At 36.1% G+C, this 20,303-nt stretch overlaps 1 protein-coding gene across 1 annotated transcript in view; it reads right to left on the bottom strand.

Moving 5' to 3' along the window:
* Positions 1-20,303, bottom strand: part of CCDC186 (coiled-coil domain containing 186) — a 54,832-nt gene extending 34,529 nt beyond the window's left edge. Inside the window, exons 1-3 of the mRNA XM_060034023.1 lie at positions 20,104-20,303; positions 10,559-11,254; positions 6,020-6,146 (exon numbers count right to left, since the gene is read on the bottom strand). Coding sequence (XP_059890006.1) covers positions 6,020-6,146; positions 10,559-11,220 — 789 coding nt within the window. The 5' untranslated portion in view covers positions 11,221-11,254; positions 20,104-20,303. The remainder of the gene's footprint in view (positions 1-6,019; positions 6,147-10,558; positions 11,255-20,103) is intronic.

Below are 20,303 nucleotides of genomic sequence, written 5' to 3'. Positions count from 1 at the left end.
TTGGAGAACTAAGATCCCACAAGCCACGCGGCACAGCCAAAAAAAAAAAAAAATAAGGCACTTTAGATTCATCTCATAATGATAAAAGGGTCAATCCAGCAGAAAGGTATGGTAATTATAAATATACATGCACCTAGTAATATAGCACCAAAATACATGAATCAATAACTGACAGAAATGAAGAAGGAAGTGGACAATTCAATAATAATAGTTGGAGACTTCAATACCTCACTTTTAGTAATGAACAGAACTAGAAAGAAGATTAACAAGGAAATAGGAGACTTGAACACAACTATATAACAACTAAATCTAACACATCTATACAACATTCCACTCAGCAACAGCAGAATACACCTACTCCTCAAGTGAACATGAAATATTCTTCAGGACAGAACCTATGCTAGGTCTTAAAGCAAATCTCAATAAATTTAAAACACTGAAATCGCACAAAGTATCTTCCTTTGACAACCATAATGGAATGAAATTAGAACTCAGTAACACAGAGAGAAACTTGACAATTCATAAATATGTAAAAATTAAACAACATCTAAATAACCAAGGGAGAAATCAAAGAGAAAGTAGAAAATAAGGTGACAAATAAAGATACAACATATTTATGGGATGCAGCTAAAGCAGTGTTTAGAGGGAAATTTGTAGTTATAAACATCACTATTGAAAAACAAGAAAGGTCTCAAATCAAAACTAAACTTTCATCTTAAGACACTGGGGAAAAAAAAAAAAGAGCAAACTAAATCTAAAGCCGGTAAGAAAAAGGAAATAATAAAGATTAGAGAGGAAAGTAATGAAATAGAGAATAGGAAAATGGAGAAAAATCAACAAAACAAAAAATGCTTCTTTGAAATGATCAACAAAACTGACAAACCTTTAGCTAGACTGATCACAAGAATCAAAATGAAAGAGGGACATACTGACCTTACAGAAATAAATGAAATTTACAGAAATAACTAATTATGAATGAATATTATGAACAATTTAACTTAGATTAAATGCACAATTCTTAGAAAGACACAAACTACCAAAACTGGCTCAAGAAGAAATAGAAAATCTGTATAGACCTACACAGGCATATCTCAAGAGATACTGCGGGTTTAGTCCAGACCACTGTAATAAAGCAAGTACTGCAATAAAGCAAGTCACACAAATTTTTTGGTTTCCCAGTGCATATTAAATTTATGTATACACTATATTGTAGTCTTTTAAGTGTGCAACAGCATTATGTCTAAAAAAACTGTACATAATTAAAAAATACTTTATTGCTAAAAAATGCTAACCACCATCTGACAACACAGGTTGCCACAAATCTTCAATTTGTAAAAACCACAATATCTTATGAAGTGCAATATGGTGAAGTGCAATTTTAAAAAAGGCATGCTTGTAATAAGAGATTAAATTAGTAAAAAAAAAAAATTTTTAACTACCCACAAAGAAAAATTCAGGTCCAGGTGACTACATAGGTATATTCTACCAAACATTTAAATAATTAATACTAATTCTTCACAAATTGTCACCCCCCCAAAAAAAAGGAACACTTCCCAACTCAATCTATGAAGTCAGTACTATGCTGCACCAAAACCAAAGACATCACAAGAAAAGAAAGCTACAAGAGCAATAGCTCTTACGAATATAGGCAGAAAAATTCTCAACAAAATACTAGCAAAAACTTCTGCAATATATAAGAATTATACTCCATGACCAAAAGGGATTTATCACAGTAAAACTATGTTGGTTTAATATCCAAAAATCAGTTAATGTAATACATCATATCGACAGAACAAAAAACACATAATCATCTCAACAGATGTAGAAAAAGCATTTGGTAAAATTCAACACTCTTTCATGATAAAAATACTCAACAAACTAGGAATAAAAAGGAACTTCTTCAACCTGATAGCATCTATGAAAAGCCGACAGCTAACACCGTACTTAGTGGTGAAAGACAATGCTTCAGAAATGGGAGAAGGATATCTACTCTTGCCACTTCTACTCAACATTGTATTGGAGGGTCCAGCCAGGGAAATCAGGCAGGAGATGAAATAAAAAGCACTCAGATGAGAAAGGAAGAAGTAAAACTCTCTACATGCAGATGACATGATTTTATATATGGAAAATCCTAAGAAATCTGCCAAAAAATTTTAGAACTAATAAACAAGTACAGCCAAGTTACAGAATATAATATAAAAAAATTGTTGGGACTTCCCTGGTGGCGCAGTGGTTAAGAATCCACCTGCCAATGCAGGGGACACGGGTTCAAGCCCGGGTCCGGGAAGATCCCACATGCTGCGGAACAACTAAGCCATGCGCCACAACTTCTGAGCCTGTGCTCTAGAGCCCACGACCCACAACTACTGAAGCCTGCACACCTAGAGCCCATGCTCCACAACAAGAGAAGCCACCGCAATGAGAAGCCCACGCACCACAACGAAGAGTAGCCCCCGCTTGCCACAACTAGAGAAAGCCTGCGTGCAGCAACGAAGAGTCAATGCAGCAAAATAAATAAATAAATAAAGTTTTATATACTTGTAATTAACAATCTGAAAATGAAATTAAGAAAACAACTCCATTTACAATAGCATCAAAAAGAATAAACCACCTAGGAATAAATTTAATGAAGGAATTGCAAAAATTACTCCAAAAACTACAGAGCACTTTAGAAAGAAATTAAAGATCTAAATAAACGGGCGGATATCCCTTGTTTGTGAATTGAAAAACATAATATTGTTAAAATGGCAATACTCTCCAAATGAAGTCTACAGATTCAATGCAATCCCTAACAAACCCAGTTGGCTTCACTGTAGAATGACAAGTTGATAGTAAGATTCATATGGAAATACAAGAAACTGAGAATAGACTATCTTGGAAAAGAAGAACAAAATTTGAGAACTCACACTTCCCAATGTCAAAACTTACTGCAAAACAACAGAAATCAAGATAGTGTGGTATTAGCATAATGAAAGACAAATAGATCAATGAAACAGAACTGAGAGTCTAGAAATAAGTTGATGTATCAATTGGTTTTCAACAGGGATGCCAAGACCATTCAATAGAGGAAGAATACTCTTTTTAATAAATGGTTCTGGGACAACTGGATAGCCATATACAAAAGAATGAAGTTGTATATCATACAATATAAAAAAAATTAATTCAAAAAGAATCAAGACCTAAATATAAAAGCCTAATTATAAAACTCTTAGAGGAAAACATAGGAGTAAATCTTCATGATCGTGGATTTGGCAATGGAGTCTTACATATGACACCAACTGCACAAGCAATTAAAAGAAAAAATAGATAAAACTGGACATCATCAAAATTTAAAACTTTTGTCCAAGTACACTATCAAGAAAGTGAAAACAAATCCACAGAATGGGAGGAAATATTTGCAAATCATATATCTGATAAAGGTTTATAATCCAGAATATAAAAAGAACTATCACTACTCAACAATAAAAAAGTTTAAAAATGGGTAGAGAAAATACTTCCCTAGAAGTATCTATTTAAGATATACAAATGGCCAAGAAGCACAGGAAAAGATGTGTAATTTCATTGGTGATTAAGGAAATGCATATCAAAATCACGAGATACCATTTCACAACCATTAGGATGGCTATAATAAAGAAGTCCAATAATAACAAGCATTGGCAAGGATGTGGAGAAAATGAAACCCTCATACACTGCTGGTAGGAATATAAAATGGTGCAGCCACTTTGGAAAACAGTCTGCCAGCTCCTCAGTAAGTTAAACATAGAGTTATCATTTGACCCAACAATTCCACTCCTAGGTAGACACCCAAAAGAAATGAAAGCATATGTCCACACAAAAACTTCTACATCGCAGCATTATTAATAATAGCCAGAAAGTGCAAACAACCCAAATATCCATCAGATGATGAAAGGATAAATAAAATGTTGTATACCTATACAACAGAATATCACTTGGCCATTAATTTAAGTACTGATACAAGCTACAATTTGATTGAAACCTTGAAAACATTACACTAAGTGAAAGAAGCCAGATATTATATGATTCCATTTATACGAAGGAAAAGGACACATATTATAGGATTCCATTTATATGAAGTGTTCAGAATTGGCAAATATACAGAGAGACAGAAAGTAGATTAGTTGTTCCCTAGGGCTGGGGGGAGACAGCTGCGAGGGGTTGGAGGGAAATGAGGAGTGACTACTAATGGATTCAGAGTTTTTTGTATGATAAAATTTTCTAAAATTGTGACAAACCCTGCACAACTAAAAACCACTGAACTGTATACTGAAATAAGTGAATTATATGGTATGTGAATTATACCTCAATAAAGCTGTTATAAAAAACCCTAAATATTAGTTTACATATAGTACATGTGTACTAATTATCCTTATGACAAAATTATTTAGAGCAACACTGTCCAATAGAAATATAAGCCACAATTTTTTTTCTTTTCATTTTTGCGGTACGCGGGCCTCTCACTGTTGTGGCCTCTCCCATTGTGGAGCACAGGCTCCGGACGCGCAGGCTCAGCAGCCATGGCTCACGGGCCCAGCCGCTCCGCGGCATGTGGGATCCTGCCAGACCGGGGCACGAACCCGTGTCCCCTGCATCGGCAGGCGGACTCTCAACCACTGCACCACCAGGGAAGCCCCTAAGCCACAATTTTTTAGTAGCCACATTTTAAAAAGCAAAAAGAAACAGGTGAAATAAATGTTTTATTAAATCCTATAAATATCATATCAACGTGTCATCAACATGAAAAACTGAGCCATTTTATCTTTTTTTGTACTAAGTCTTTGAAATTAAGTGTGTATTTCACACTTACATCACCTCTTAATTTGGACTAGCCACCTTTTAGTGCTCAATAGCACTATGGCTAGTGGCTGCCATATTAAGTGGTGCAGATTCACAGATAAAATTACGAAAGAAAACTCTGCTATACTGGCTAGCAAAAGAATGGTGAATCGAATTTTCTCTTTTAAAAAGGCACAACCACTAACAAGCTCATGAAAAGAACAGCTCTGGTTCACCTCCATCTATTTAGTCTGAAGTTTCTGGTCATCAGCAGTGACCTGCCTACCAAAATACAGATTCAGGCTACTATTAAGGCACCTTCACACTTTAAAATTCTAAGTTTGGTCTGCATGCAGTAGCCCTTTCCACACAAAAATCAGGATTAAATATGTAAAATTTTACAAATATGGTCACCTTCCAACTATGTAAAGGTTCATGAAGTATACCAAGGCATAGATAAGTGAAACTTGGTTTTTTATTATATTACTACCAGCTGTTTACTTTTATTTTCATTATATAGCTTTCTGTGAAAGATGAGGCAAAAAGAAAGACTTTTAAGGCTACAATGTTTCTAATCCTTCCCACAGAAGAAAAAGCAGCTCAGAAAGATAAAGAGCAGCTGAGCTTTGCTACCAGTCTTGAATATGAACTTTGTCAATCCAAGCATCACAGTATATTAAAAAAAAAAAAAAGAAACAAAGAAAACAAAGATGAACTTTGTCAATCCAAGCATCACAGTACATTTAAAAAAAAGAAAAGAAAGAAAGAAAAGAAAGAAACAAAGAAAGAAAAGGAAAGGCTAGGGAAGCTAGCTCACCAGATAAAGTCTGAAGAGAGCCAGTCTTCAGTATAGTTCACAAAATACTGAGAATGGAAACATATTAAACTATAAGCTTGAAAACATTCTAATGCCAGATATAAACTTTTAAGTATATACTGCTTCTTCCAAAACAATCTATTTGACTGCCAAACAAATAGTCTTTCCCGCTCAGATTTCTATTATATATAGAATAGTCACACATATCACATAGAAATATTAATTTATATAAAACAAAAAGATCAACTACGATTCCCAGTTCATAAAAGACAATGCTTCACATACCAAGCAATCTTCTGCATTTAAAGTATGATTTAACTTACAGAACTTCAATTTACACACAAATATTCAGGAATGTATTTATTTTATATATTGAAGAACAGACTTTAAAGATTTTTGTCTTTTTACCTGTTTAATTGTGTTCATATGCTGCTTCTCTGTTTCTGTTCTTTTTTTTAGTTCTTCTCTTAAATTGTCTTTTTCTGAACAAATGTCTAAGATAAGTTCCTGATGCTTCTTATTTTCTTTAATTAACCTAAATATAAAAAGGCAGTATCAGTAAAACATAATTAAAAATGACAATGTGTAATATAATCTGTTTGCAGACTAGGGTGTAGATACCTATGATTAAGAAATGAAAATTCCCAAGTAGTCCTTTTGTAATGATATATTATACTTTACAAAACATTCTCTGGCCAGTCAGGCTATTAACTCTTTCCTAGAAATTTGTATTATTTCAAATTAAGAGAAAAATAATCAGATAAAGAAAACCACACACTTTTAAGTTTATGTCTACAGGCATATGAATTATGTAGTTCATCCCTTTAGCACTGGAATTCCTTCAGGTCAGTCAGTGGCAACCAGGGGCAATTGTTCCCCTCCAGGCATGTGTCTGGAGAAACTTTTTGGTAGCCACTACAGTGGTGAGGCTTGCTACTGGCTTCTTGTGCACAGAGGCAGGGATGCTGCTAAACATCCTACAATGCACAGGATAGCCCCAGCATCAACAAAAACTGATCTGCCCCCATATGTCAATAGTGCTGTGGTTGAGAAATCTTGCTTTAGATTTCTAAAATATTTTAATGATATTCTTATAGTTACAAAAGTAGTCAATGTAAAATAATAAAGTTTGAGCAGAAATTTCATTTTGAGTTCCCTAGAAAAATATAAATAAAACCTTAAAAATTACCTGTAAAAGTACTCAGAACTATAAAGTAAGATACCTAAGAGGGTTAACAGCTAATATTTTAGGATTACTAGCAACAGCTATTATTTGACATTTATTGCACAATTACTATTTACTAAGTTTAGCTTTAAATGCATTATTTAACACTCAGGTCTATAAATTAATAAGTCTATGAAATTATTATTATGCTTTATGAATTTGAAAACAAACCAAAACTGAAGCCTAGAACTTATTCCAGGTTATATAGCTAGTAAGCGGTTGAACTGAGATTTGGACCCAGGTCTAATTCCTTGCCATCTTCTCCTTTGAAGATCCCTCATTTACTCAACACATGCTCACTGGGTACCTACTATGTACCTATATTAGTCTATATGTTGGGGGTACATCAGCAAACTGTCCCTGCCCTCATGATGCTTACATTCTAACAGAGAAATTAAACAATAAATAGATACATAATGAAATACCAAGTTGTGATTAAGTTCTATTAAGAAAACTAAAGGAGGGCAAGAGGACAGGGAGAGTGACTTGAGCTGTGATTGTACATAAGGTAACCAGGACAGACCTCTCTGAGGAGGACAGTAATGCAGTGAGGAGGAAAGTCATGAAAATGTTTGGGAAAAGAAAAAAATGTGTAGCATGCAAGTTTCTTCAAGCCTTTCATGGCACAGGGGGTTAACTTTGTTTATGTACATGATTAAGGTGTACACTCAATTTGTTGCGAAAAACAACCTGAAACACAAAAATCCTGACTATACCTCGAAAGTAAACAATTTAGGGAGGGAGAAGTGAAGAACAGCAAGCCCTGAAATTGTTATTCTTACATGCCAAATGCATATCCTGTACACAAATAACTGTTCTTAATTAAGAATTCTGGTTGGGACCTTGGACAATAATATTGACGTTAGAAAATAGAGGAATGGATGTATAAACAAAGCCATTTGAAAATACATGCATTCATGAAAATTTAAGCCAAAGGAACTGAAAGGTAGTTTTCTTTACAGAAAATTAAATGAAGGCAAAAGAAAAAAAATGAGTTGTTTTAGAGCTAACCTTAATCACAAAGCATTTTGTTTGAAATTTAAAATATTACATGTATGGGTTTCCCTGGTGGCACAGTGGTTGAGAGTCCGCCTGCCGATGCAGGGGACACAGGTTCGTGCCCCGGTCCGGGAGGATCCCACGTGCCGCGGAGCGGCTGGGCCCGTGAGCCATGGCCGCTGAGCCTGCGCATCCGGAGCCTGTGCTCCGCAATGGGAGAGGCCACAACCGTGAGAGGCCCGCGCACCGCAAAAAAAAAAAAAAATTACATGTATAACAAAAAATTAACTTAGATTTAAAATAATATTTGACATTTTTATAATGCTTTAATGTCCTCAAAACAATCCCATCAGGTAAGTATTGTCCCCTCATAAAGATGAAAAAATCTTCGTCTTGGAGAGGTTGATTTAACTAAGGAAACAGAGCGTGCAAGTGGTAGTGGGAATCTTCCAACTCTGGGCTTCTGACCAGACCTGTGCTCACCCCAGTCTACCATGTGGCCACTGTTCTGACATGACGGAACAAAAGAGGAATTAATTTTCTACTGTATTCCTAATGTTTTTAGATAAATTTAATAACATGTAACTTGTTCATTTCAGATAACCACATTAAAAAAATCCACTGAAGCCAGACTAATTGGGTTTAACTTTGCCATTTACTAGCATGTGACCTGAAGCAAGTTACTTAACCTCTCTGTGCTTCAAGTACCTCATCTGTAAAATGGGAATAATAATAGTTCATACCACATAGGGTTGTTGTGAGGATTCCATGAGTTAATACATGTAAAGTGCCAGGCACATAATTAACAGCATTTAAGTGTTCCTGATATTATTATTAAATCTGTAACATCTTATAATTTACAAGAGAAGCTTGAAAGTGGTTAAGTCTCCAAATCTAAGGAAAGTAGAGGCATCAAGGATGATCTCAAAGGGAAGGTCTAAGAGATAAGCACAGGTAACAGGAAAATGAGGAAGTTACCCTAAAAAGCAAGAATGGCAGAAATACTGATGGTTCAAGTATAAAATCACAGTTTTTTCAATAATAGCAGCATTCCAGTAAAGTTATGAGCAGGAATAGCTGACATTGGTTTTTGCATAGTATTAAGAAAGGTATTAGATTCTCAAGAGATATTTGTACACTCATGTTAACAGCAACGTTATTCACACTAGCCAAAAGGTAGAAGCAACCCAAATGTCCACTGATGGATGAACAGATAACAAAATGTGGTATGTATACATACAATGGAATATTATTCAACCCTAAAAAGGAAGGAAGCTCTGACACAGGCTACAATGTGGATGAACCTTGAGGACATCTGCTAAGTGAAATAAGCCAGTCACAAAACGGCAAATAGTATCAAAAGCAGTTAAACTCTTAGAAACAAAGTAGAATGGTGGTTACCAGGGGCTGGGGCAGGGGGAAACAGGGAGCTGTTGTTTAATAGGTATAGAATTTCAGATTTGTAAGATGAAAAAGCTATGGAGATCGGTTGTACAATAATGTGAATATACTTAACACTACCAAACTGCACACATTTAAAAATGTTTAAGATGGTAAATTTTATGTTATGTGTATTTTATCACAATTGAAAAATAAAAAAATAGAAAAAAGAAGGGCTCTGGATGCTGAGATTAAAATTCATTGGGTAAACCAATGAAGGGTGAGCTGGCTTGGGGAAGACTGATCTACTGATAATCTGGAAGAGTAAACTAGAAGCAAGGAGATCATTAAAAGTCAATTGCATATCAAGCAATATTTGGATTATGGTATATTTTCCTCTGTCATCCTCCTCTAGCGTGTAGATTTCCTTCTCCCCTTTCTCTACACACACCCCTCCCATTCCAAAAATTTTTTTACCATTCCAAAAATTTTTTTAAAGTATCACTTTTTTAAAAAGAGAATCCGTCTGTATTTTAGTGAAGGCTAGCAAGTTTTATTTTCCTTTATTAAAGGTTATAGGAGTACCTAAACATATGCATCACTCACATATATAAATTTAAAACAAAGAGTGATATAATATTATTAGGAAAAGATAAAATGAAATTAAACTGTTGTTAAAATAGAAATTAACTCCATAAATCCAAGAGAAGTCTAAAAACAACTATGTTCTTATTTATTGAATGACACTAGACCAATTCTTCTGTTCTAATTTTAATTTTTTAAACCAATGAATTTACAGTGGGAATTTTAAGAAAATTTTTTGAATTTTATAACTTGTCATTCCTCTTGAATTTATCTTAATCCTGACATTATGTTTTACATTCTTTCAAAACTGGAAAATTTGAAAGAATATAAATTTATTTCTCTTTATAAATCTTTCTAGATCTTTAATAAACTAACACTTTAATAAAACATTTATTCTTTTAAACTTATACACTAAGACATATGTAAAACAGAAATTTTGAATCATATTCAAAACAGTGCCTTTATACATAGATACATATGTTTCTATATATGCTAATGTATTTGACATAGGTATATTATATATAACTCTCATAAAAACACTGTTTACCTATTATTTCTAAAATAATGAAAATACAATACCACATTCTAAGAAAAAACAGAGTTATATATTAAATAACTAGGCAAACTTAACATCTGCTCAACTACCATGTGCATGGCTCTATTGTGGAAATAAAAGTAGATAAAATGATACCTTCCTTTAAAGAATTCAATCTTTAATCCCTGTGGAAAAAAATAACCTGAAAGAATAAAACACTTACTTCTTTATGGTATGCTCCTGCTGCAAATGCTTATCTTGCACACACTTTTCAAACATAACTAATGCATTTTCTCCCTTATTCATTCCATTTGGTAGTCGGTGTTCTTTTGCAAACTCAGTAGATAAGAGCTCAGATTCTATTTCTTCCAACAAATCCTCTGATGTTGAAACATTCCTCATTTTTGAAATAAGTTTCTTGGTGCAGTCTGTATCATAAGGACTTTCTGAATAGGTCTTTTGATTAGCTGCTTCTGTAAATGTAGATGACCTTAATTCCGCCAATATTTGTGTTACTGTTTGTTCTGCTTCATTTGTTTTCAAAACTTGCTTTGTAAAATCTCCACCAGGAAAATTAGCTATTTGTTCAGAATTTTCTGGGCATATGTCTGTTTTAGCACAGGAATCCTCACCTCCACCATGATCTGGAATATAATTTTCCTGTGTTTCAGTTTGATTATTGTGTTCACTGGGCTGACATAAAGTTTTATCAAACTTTAATGACAACAGTTTGGACTCATTTTCTAAGCTGCTGTTTTCATCACCAGAAAACGAATTGCAGGAGTCTTCCTTTATTTCAGATGTTTTCTCAATATTTTGATCAGAGGAAATGGAGGCTATGTGCTCTGTTTCTGACATGCTGACTGGCACCAATTCACTTTGCATCTCTTCAAAGCTGTTCCTGATCTTCGTTTTACATCTGAGAAAGTCAAAACATAAATTTTTTTTAAAAAGGTTTTTTAAACCAAGACCCCATATATATTTGCACACATTCCATGATGTGGAAAATCTAAGGCCGCACATTTTACCGCTAATAATTCTTTAAAAATTCTTTCCTTGGGTGGGGGTGGGGGGAAGAATAGAACAGCTGACCCACGTGAGCCACAACCAGTCAGGTGCTACATAGGCTCATTCTCTTTTCTCCTTCAGTCCAGTCCTACAACTTCACTTCAGTTGCAGTTTGGCATTCCCCAATCACCCCCATAAGATGTTGGGTATGGAATGATACTAATAACAGGAAGATTAGCGCCCAAGAATTGTTTAGAATTCCTTCAGCTCCACAAAGGGAAAAAGACTACCTAAAGAATTTGTAAGAAACTATTGGGGAAATAAGATAGCAATGAAAACACTAGGCAAGAAATTACAAATCAAGATAATAAAACAATGTACATTAACAATGATAAATATTTACTGCAAAAGGAAAACTAACCAATAACAAAACACAGCTACCTATAGCCCAGACACCTAGAGCTGAGCTGAAAGAAGTCAGGGTGTAAAGGATCCCTGACAGGAATTCATTTTTCACCCAGGGTTGCAGGAAGTAGCATGGCGATTTCCAAACATTCTCGTCAAGAACACACAATGTTCAGTACAACTCAAACGGACCTCATATACATTGCTTAGGTCATAAAAGAAACATTTACAAAACTAATTCAGCAATGTTAAAATATATTTTATGCTGTTTATGAGCGTTACTAATCTAGCTATTTTCTGAAAATTAGTCAACTTTAAAAATTATCCTGAGACAGAAAAATAAAAACATTCCAGCAATCTTGATAAAGAAGAATTGTCAACTTCTTTTGTCAGACATCAACCAAGCATGTACTGGAGTCATGTGAGGTTGGATAAAAATGTGGGCAGATCATAGTTTTGAAAGAAACTAGGGAAAAAATACTTCCAGATGTAAGGTATAAATGGAAAACAGAAAGACTAATATTTGAATAAAAGAAAGATACATGTTTACGTTGGTCTGTGGTGAAGGTGGTGGTCAGAGGATGGTGAAAAAGGGTAAGAGAAGATGGTCAGGTAGAATCCTCAGAATGATATGCAGGAGTGAAGGTTGTTAAGAAGGACGATAAATCATGACAGACTTGTATACTTGATATACCATAGAATTTCTAGCACATACTAGGTTTTCAAATATTTGTGGAATTAAAGCAAGAAGTAATATGAGAAAAGCAGTATTTGAGGACTAGGAATGCAGAAAATGGGAAGAATAATTCTAAGAAAGGAAAGAAAACCAGCTTGTTTGTTAAATACTCTGGCGTCGACTAATACAGACGTTGGCCTTAATACTATAAATTACCTACCTGTAAAACATATTTCCAAACAATGAAACAAATTATCATTATTATCTTGCTGCATATATTGCATACTAAGACAAAGTCCACACTAGCAATAAAGGTTTGGTTTAGGCAATACAAATAAATGCAGTAACAAAAAGCCTTGTGAGTATGCTGTATTCCAAATCTAGGACAAAGTAAAATAATTCTCAAACAGGGACATTAGCCGCCTACATTACCTTCCTCAAAGTAACTAATTTCAAGATACAACTTGTGAACGTGTTGCTGCTGAATTTGAAATCTTAATTTAGAAACATCATAACTAGTCAATGCTATGTGATATCTACTTAAGTCAAATTCAGAGCTGACCAAATGTAATGGAAAGCAGATAAAGAATCTATTTAAAAGAGAATGAGTCTACCAAGGCATTGTGACTCTCCAGCATAGATAGCAAGTGAAAAAAACCTCTCATTTGAGAACTCTTAAGGCTCTTGCCTGTGCACCATGCTTTGCGAACAGAAAAGCATTACGCAAACAATCGTTATCTTCTCATCCAGCTTTCATATTCCCCAGGGTTCAGTCCTCAACTTTATTTTCCTTCCCAGAATTCATCCACTTTGATAACTTAAACCAAAAACTCACAGTTGATGCCCACTTTAATTATTTTCATTCCTGTGCTCTTGAGTTACAGATAATGAATTATCTCTTTGTCTTCACTCTATCTCTACATAAAATAAAATCTCAAATGAATACAGGCATTTCCAATGGCTCAACTCAAAAATGGTTAAATCCAAAATCATAACAATAGCTCCTAAAATTGAGTACCCCCAGATAATCTTTTTTTTATTTCTGTCAATGGTATCATTTTTCTTAGTCATGACTCCTTCCTTTCCTTTAGCCTCATATTCTTTTACTAATTTCATGTCTCCTGAAATTATACCCTCCTTTCTACTGTCACTGTCCCCAACCTGCAACCCAACCCAGGCCTGATAACTTCCTACCCGGAACACTGAATTGTTGGTTTCTCAGTCTCACTCCATTCCTCCCTCCTGCGTCACCCAATCCAGAGAAGGGGTTGAAGAGTATACTACATTGGCTCTGCCAAAGGGGAACAGGAGCTGCCCTATGAAGCAAGTCCTCAATGGCACAAGGGTCCACGGAGCTACAACACTGCCCCCCAGAAATCCACACATACCACCTCCAGAGACCACCATCAAATACAACCAGATGGACCAGAGTAAGGCCAGAGCTATCTCTTCCCTCTTTAAAGTTTCAGAGAGTGAGAACTCTGCCTCCACTGGCTGGTTTTCTTCCCCCAACTCCAAAAGGGCTAGTTAGAGAAAGGAGAGGGAACATATTTTAGAGCCAAATCACACCTCTTCTTCTTTAATCCAAGCAGCTGGGAACTAACAGCTTCAACACTTCTTTAGGGAGATGATAGAGTTTATGATTAACATTTTTTGTTGCTTTTGTTTTGTAAGCGATTGAAACCTGTCTTAATTTCTGGAATAAGTTTTTTCTGGTTATCAAAAGTGGCAGCAAAAGAGTTATGACATCAAACCAAGACATTATTGAAGGATTGCACCTCAGAGGGAAGTGGAGGGGATGTGAGCATTTCATGTTTATACCTCAGAGTTGCAATTCCTCAATAAACCAGTTGTAGTATTTTTCCAATCTTATCTCTCAACACATTCCTAAAATCCTAGTACTTCACTATAGTATTATACTTTGCCAGTCCCTGACCAGTCTATTCAAGATTCCTCCAAACAGTGTGCTCATTAACATTTCCATGGCTTTGCTCTAATCTAGAACATTCTTCCCTTCAGTCTATCCAGAGCCTAATTATATTTAAAGGACATAGTCTAAGGCCACATTTTCCTTCAAATTTTCCCTCATGAGAAGTACAAAAATAATCTCTCATGTAAATGAAAACATACTTCATTTATACTCATCAGGTACATAGTGGCAGCCTTCCTTGTGACGTTTCTTTTTTTGTTTATTTTTTTGTTTTGTTTTGTTTTTCCTTGTGACATTTCTGAACAGCCTTTTAAATGATCTCTTGCAAAGAAGAGGAACCACGCTCTGAACTGAATCAAACTTCTTAAATCTCAAGCAATATAATAGTAATAATAAATAGATAAATAAATCTAACAAATATATTCTCTACTACCTTTACAGTCATTCTTGCAAAGGCTGTTCAGTGGTTCTCAGTGAGGGTGGGATTGGGTTTACACAATGAGCTGGGGGGGGGGGGTTGAAGGACATTTAGAAGGTGGGAACCAGGTTGTAAGAAGACTTGTCATGTGTAAGACAGTACAGAACAACAAAAAGGTCTCATTCTGCTGGATATTCAACTAGGTAAAAAAAAAAAAAATACTTTTTATAATTACCTCAGCTTGGACTGTTTTACGTATTATCCTCCTGTAAATTAAAGAAGGCTTAGTTCAACCTCAAAAGACAAGCACTGGGCTTCCCTGGTGGCGCAGTGGTTGAGAGTCCGCCTGCCGATGCAGGGGACATGGGTTCGTGCCCCGGTCCAGGAGGATCCCACGTGCCACGGAGCGGCTGGGCCCGTGAGCCATGGCCACTGAGCCTGTGCGTCCGGAGCCTGTGCTCCGCAACGGGAGAGTCCACAGCAGTGAGAGACCCGCGTACCGCAAAAAAAAAAAAAAAAAAAAGACAAGCACTTTCCATACTGTTGCTCAGTAATATGCCCATGACCTTTGAAACAACTCCTCAGATGAACTGGCACCTGAGAATCACTTAACTTGCAAACATAGTTTTCTGATGCTCAAATGAATACTGATTGGAGGCAAAAGAAAAAGGAGAGAAGTTAAAGAAGATTTATGTGTATATATGTAAAAAGCCATCACTAAAGAGTAAATAACTGTACAAGAATGGTGCGGGGAAGAGAGCCATGATGAGCTTGATTGTCCACGATTAACCAGGGGAAAAAAGAGTCAGCTGACTCCTCTTGTGGGCCTCCAGTTGGCAATGGTGATATAGGCCAATTTGGCTGCTGTCCAAGTTTTTTCTTAGGGGTGGGGGTAGTTATCATTAAAGCTACTGAGGACTAAATAGCCTAGAAGTAGATTAAAGGTGTAGGATGTAAAACTAGACATTTGTTTACAAGATTGTTTTAATTAAGAAGTGCTTGTATAAATCAAATTCACACTCATGTACATAGATATAGCGACTACAATTACAGATTACAATATCTGTTGCTTTTTTGAGGTAAGAAGTAACACAGGTTATTTGACTTTTTAGTAACTATTACTCATTAGGGGAAAATACTGTATTTAAATTTAGCAGTCACAAAATTCCTCTTAATTCAAGCACTATTTTCCCCCCTGAGAGTTGTTTCTGTTTCTGACACAGTACTACAGGACCAATTCCCACTTCAAAATTGTTTCAGTGGAGTGAGAAGTGGTTTCGCTCTTACTGGAGCTCGTCAGCTGTAGGCAACTGGTCGAGAAACATTTACTTGCCTTAAAGCCAACCATTATCCACCTTGGATTTTATTTCTTAATCAAAGAACTAGCAATTCTACAAAATTATTTCCAAGCAAAAAGCCTTATAAACGAAAACACTGTCTTTAACAGCTTTTAGTACTATTTCTTGTTTCTCAGTAAACAGCAGTATAAACAACAACAACAAAAGAACTTAAGCTTATTCAATAAATGCAAATACAAATGAATCCAATCCACAGATATTTGGTAATAGATTATCAAACATACAAGCCTCATACAAAAGTACCAAGCCAGAAATACATTTCTAAACTAGATATTAATTCATTCATTCACCAAATATGTATTGAGCATGTAATTATGTTCAGGCACTGTTCTATGTGTTGGGAACACAGCAGTGAATAAAACAGATATCTCTTCTGGAGTTTACACTCTGGTGTAGTGGACCAACATATAAAATCTATGTTAAATCTTTTGCTCTTGTGTTTACAGTATTTTAATTTGAAGGTCTGTCAGCGTTCCATCAGAAGCTGTATAAGATATGCATGAGTGTCTAAGTCCAAATGCATGAGTGTTTAAGTCCCACAGAAACATGTGACTCAGTTCAGCATAAGTGTTACTTACAACAAACTAAAAATTTTAAACTTTAAAAATTTTGAATTTTAAAAAGTCTCAAATAATACCAGCTATAGCTTCTCAAATAATGTCCATTAAGATAAGCAAGTTGAGCCTGTGAGGGCACTCCTGTTCTTCAATATAATGGTTTACTGTCCTTTGAAGGAAAAGTAAGTACATCCAAAGGTCTTTTACACACTCCCCGAATACACTCTGAAAGCAGCATAAACAAAATAATGACCTATCTTTCCGACCAGTTGTAACAAGGTTCTAAAACGGCAATTAAAATCAGAAGCAATTAAAAACTGGTTATTTCAAAGCACTCTAGTTTTACCAAAAGTAAGATATATTTATAAAGTAGTCACATTGTAACTAAGCTTTTGGGTAAAATTTAATATACCGAGTTTCCTTTACGTGAAACATTACTTGCTCTTAAAAGTTGTCTTTAGTCCACTAGGTTAAAAAGCATATTATATGAGGCCAAGGTCAATTATCCCTGTAGGGATTTGTTTAGTTTTGCAACCAAGGGTTAGGGCATTGTGAATTTTACAGTGTGTACACTATATCACCAAAAAAAAAAAAAAAAAGATGTTGAAAAGACTCAGGGCAATAGATGCAGCAGGATACCCCACCCCCACCCCAAACAGTACCAAATCCTGTGACATGAAAACAGAAGACATTACAGTCCATCAAGATTCCAGGAAAAAGAGAGTAAGTAGCCACATCATACATCACATTATCAAGTATATGTCATATTATCAGTTTGGTATCTTAGATCCACGCAATTTTATGTATCTCTAATAGTAAGTTTTAAAATAGAAAAAATTTTAATACAGAAATCTCAGTTTGAAGCTACTTGTACAGAGCTCACCAAATGAACTTTAATAAGTCTAAGAAGACATGAAAAGTATTTTCAGCTAATTTCCCCCCCAAATCTGAAAGCTTAAAAAAAAAGAGGGGGCGGTAATTCGCCTATAGCTCCCTTTTCAAAAAGGAAGGCTAATAACTTAAAAAAAAAAATTAAGTTTTAAGTCTGCCTTATATTATATTAAGAAGTTCTGGTTAATGTTTAAATTTTGAAGCCACCTTTGGCCTGGGCTTGGTTAATTTGGTACAATGTAGTTTACCAAAAAAATAAATTATTCATTAGCTACTACATAATCATCCCTGAAATAGACTTAACAGTTCATGTGCCTTAATGACTGACAACTATACTCACAATCCAATCAATACTTTGCTGGGTTTGATTTCCACTTTGTGTCTATTGCCCCTTCATGCCAATACTTTTTCTTTTGTTTACTTCTTAGCCCAAATAGATTTTTAAAATCTCAGTAGCTGAGAAATAAATTTCAAAGGTGACATTTGCAATAATATGATAAGATTACAGGGTTAATTTGCAAATTTAAATTATCTATGCTCCCAAGGTTGCCCTGAAACGACACTGAGCATAACATTCCCAACACTGCAAGCAGCGTGACATGTTTATGTCAAGAATCAGCTTTAATTATTTAAAGCTAGATAAGGGATAAAAGAAAGACCTAAATTTTACTGAAAGAAAAGAAACAGAACTTCAGGTTAAGCAGTCTTACTTTAACATGAAACTGTTAAATGAATTTGAAAAACTAGCACAAATTAGGGAAAGATGATTCCCTTCAAAGGGAAAGATGATTTTTCTAAATCTCTAAATAAAAGCTGCTTCAACCTATCATCTCTTCCTAAAGAGTGAGTATACTTCACTGTTTTACCTTCATTCCAGGATGTCAGCATGCAGCTGTAAATAGATGGTTTTAAAGTGAATAAGTAATCATTATCAGCTATGCTGTTACTGTACAGCATCAAAGAACAACTCTTTAGTTTATGGTTGAAGGAACTAAAAGGTTAAAGAGTGGTTACTGTGCTACACCACTCCTTTCCTGTTAGCAGCGAACAAGCCTCTGAAATACCAATGAAACTCTAAGGAATCTCCGCTGTTTAAAGAAACCTCTGAGTTTATATCCAGGTATCAGGAATTAGACAAGGTCTTAAAAAAAAAAAAAAACCAATATAAACACAATCCAGGCATTTCCAGGTAGAATCTTCAGTAATTATACATGCTTGCTTATTACAATGTAATAAGGAGTTTTAATTCTTTATACTGCAAAATTTGTTAATCACTCAATACTGTCACTGAATTTAAAATAAAAGACCAAAAAGGAAGAAAAAAAAAAAGAGGCCAATCATCACTGTTTTCTATTTGTGTAATGATGGGTAAAGAATTGGAAAGTAGCTGTACAGAGACGAGCAGACGTTATACACAAGCAGATAGTTCAGTTTTACTATCAATATCTCTTGAACCTTAACCTTTCCCACGCACTGCAAATATGACAGTGTAGTTAGTAGTTGGGAAGGCTGCACCCACAACTACCATACCTAAACACTTAATAGACTTTTCTTTTTGAGTGACTACCAGCACACCTCTTGAAACACTTCCACTAATTTGCTGCACAATTTCCTTAGAAAAACTCCCAACCTATCATTTCGGAAAAAATAACAAAGCTAGGCATCAAAGGTACGTTACACACGCATACACGGAGAAAACTGCCAAACGCCTGGGGCTGCATGGCCTTCTAAACAACGCTCCTAAGTAACAAGATTATCATGTCAAAGGTAATCCAAATGTTCCAAATCCAGGCCTCTTTCCTCAAAACAATATCAAAATGTAAATATTAGCTCAAGTTATTAAACTGTTAACAGCCAAGCAATAATTACACCTGTTCCCCAAGACTGCTACTAGGGAACATGTAGAAGGGGTTTTACCATTTTACAAGTTTGAGAGAGGCTCAAATTTGAAACATGATCCTTACCAACCAAGGTTTATCAAATGCCTTGATGTCCTTGGAAAAAAGGCAACATAAACACCAAGAACGATTTCTCTCATATCCACAATCCCAAAGAATCGTCTCTAAATTACTTAAAATCACAGTAATGGAAGTGTTTGGAAGAGAGTTTAAAAAGTCGCTAACAGTCAACATAAAACACATACACAGTGAACTTGGAGAGGAAAGGAGAAATAGGCGACTGAGTCTATGAGGGATGGCCGAGCAGGTAGGGCTTAGCTACAGTTCGCATTAGGAGACCGGGCAAGCGGCCCAAGTTCCGCCGCTCTCTAGGCACCACTCTGGAGGCGCGGCCCTCACGGCCCCCGGCGACCCCTCGGCCGCCTCCTGCCCCGGCGCCCGGGACTGAGGAAGGGAGGCAGGGAGAGGAGGGGATTCCGAACTCCTTCCCCCAGCGCTCGCCTCGCCCCCTAGAGAAGCCAGGCAGGGAGCCGCCCCGGGGCCTGCAGGACGGAGCGGAAGGTGAGCAGCCCGCCGCGCCGCCACCGCGACTCCCCGGCCCGCCCCTGGCATCCCTCAGGCACTTACCCCACTTCTTCGAGCCTTAGGCCACACCCCTAAAGAGGCCATTGGAATTCCCGCGTAGGGGCCAACTTCTCCATAACGGGGTCCAGAAGAACAGGAAGTGCAGGGGCGGGGGGCAGCGATGAGTAACAGGGCCGACACCAAGCTCCCTCCGCCGCGACTTCCCCAAGCCCCCGCAGAGCTGACACATCAACAAAGATGGC

Source organism: Delphinus delphis, chromosome 16, assembly GCF_949987515.2.
Source record: "Delphinus delphis chromosome 16, mDelDel1.2, whole genome shotgun sequence".
Taxonomy (NCBI): Eukaryota; Metazoa; Chordata; class Mammalia; order Artiodactyla; family Delphinidae; genus Delphinus; species Delphinus delphis.
Note: the sequence above shows the minus strand (reverse complement) of the source record. Positions and strands in the feature narration are given on the sequence as shown.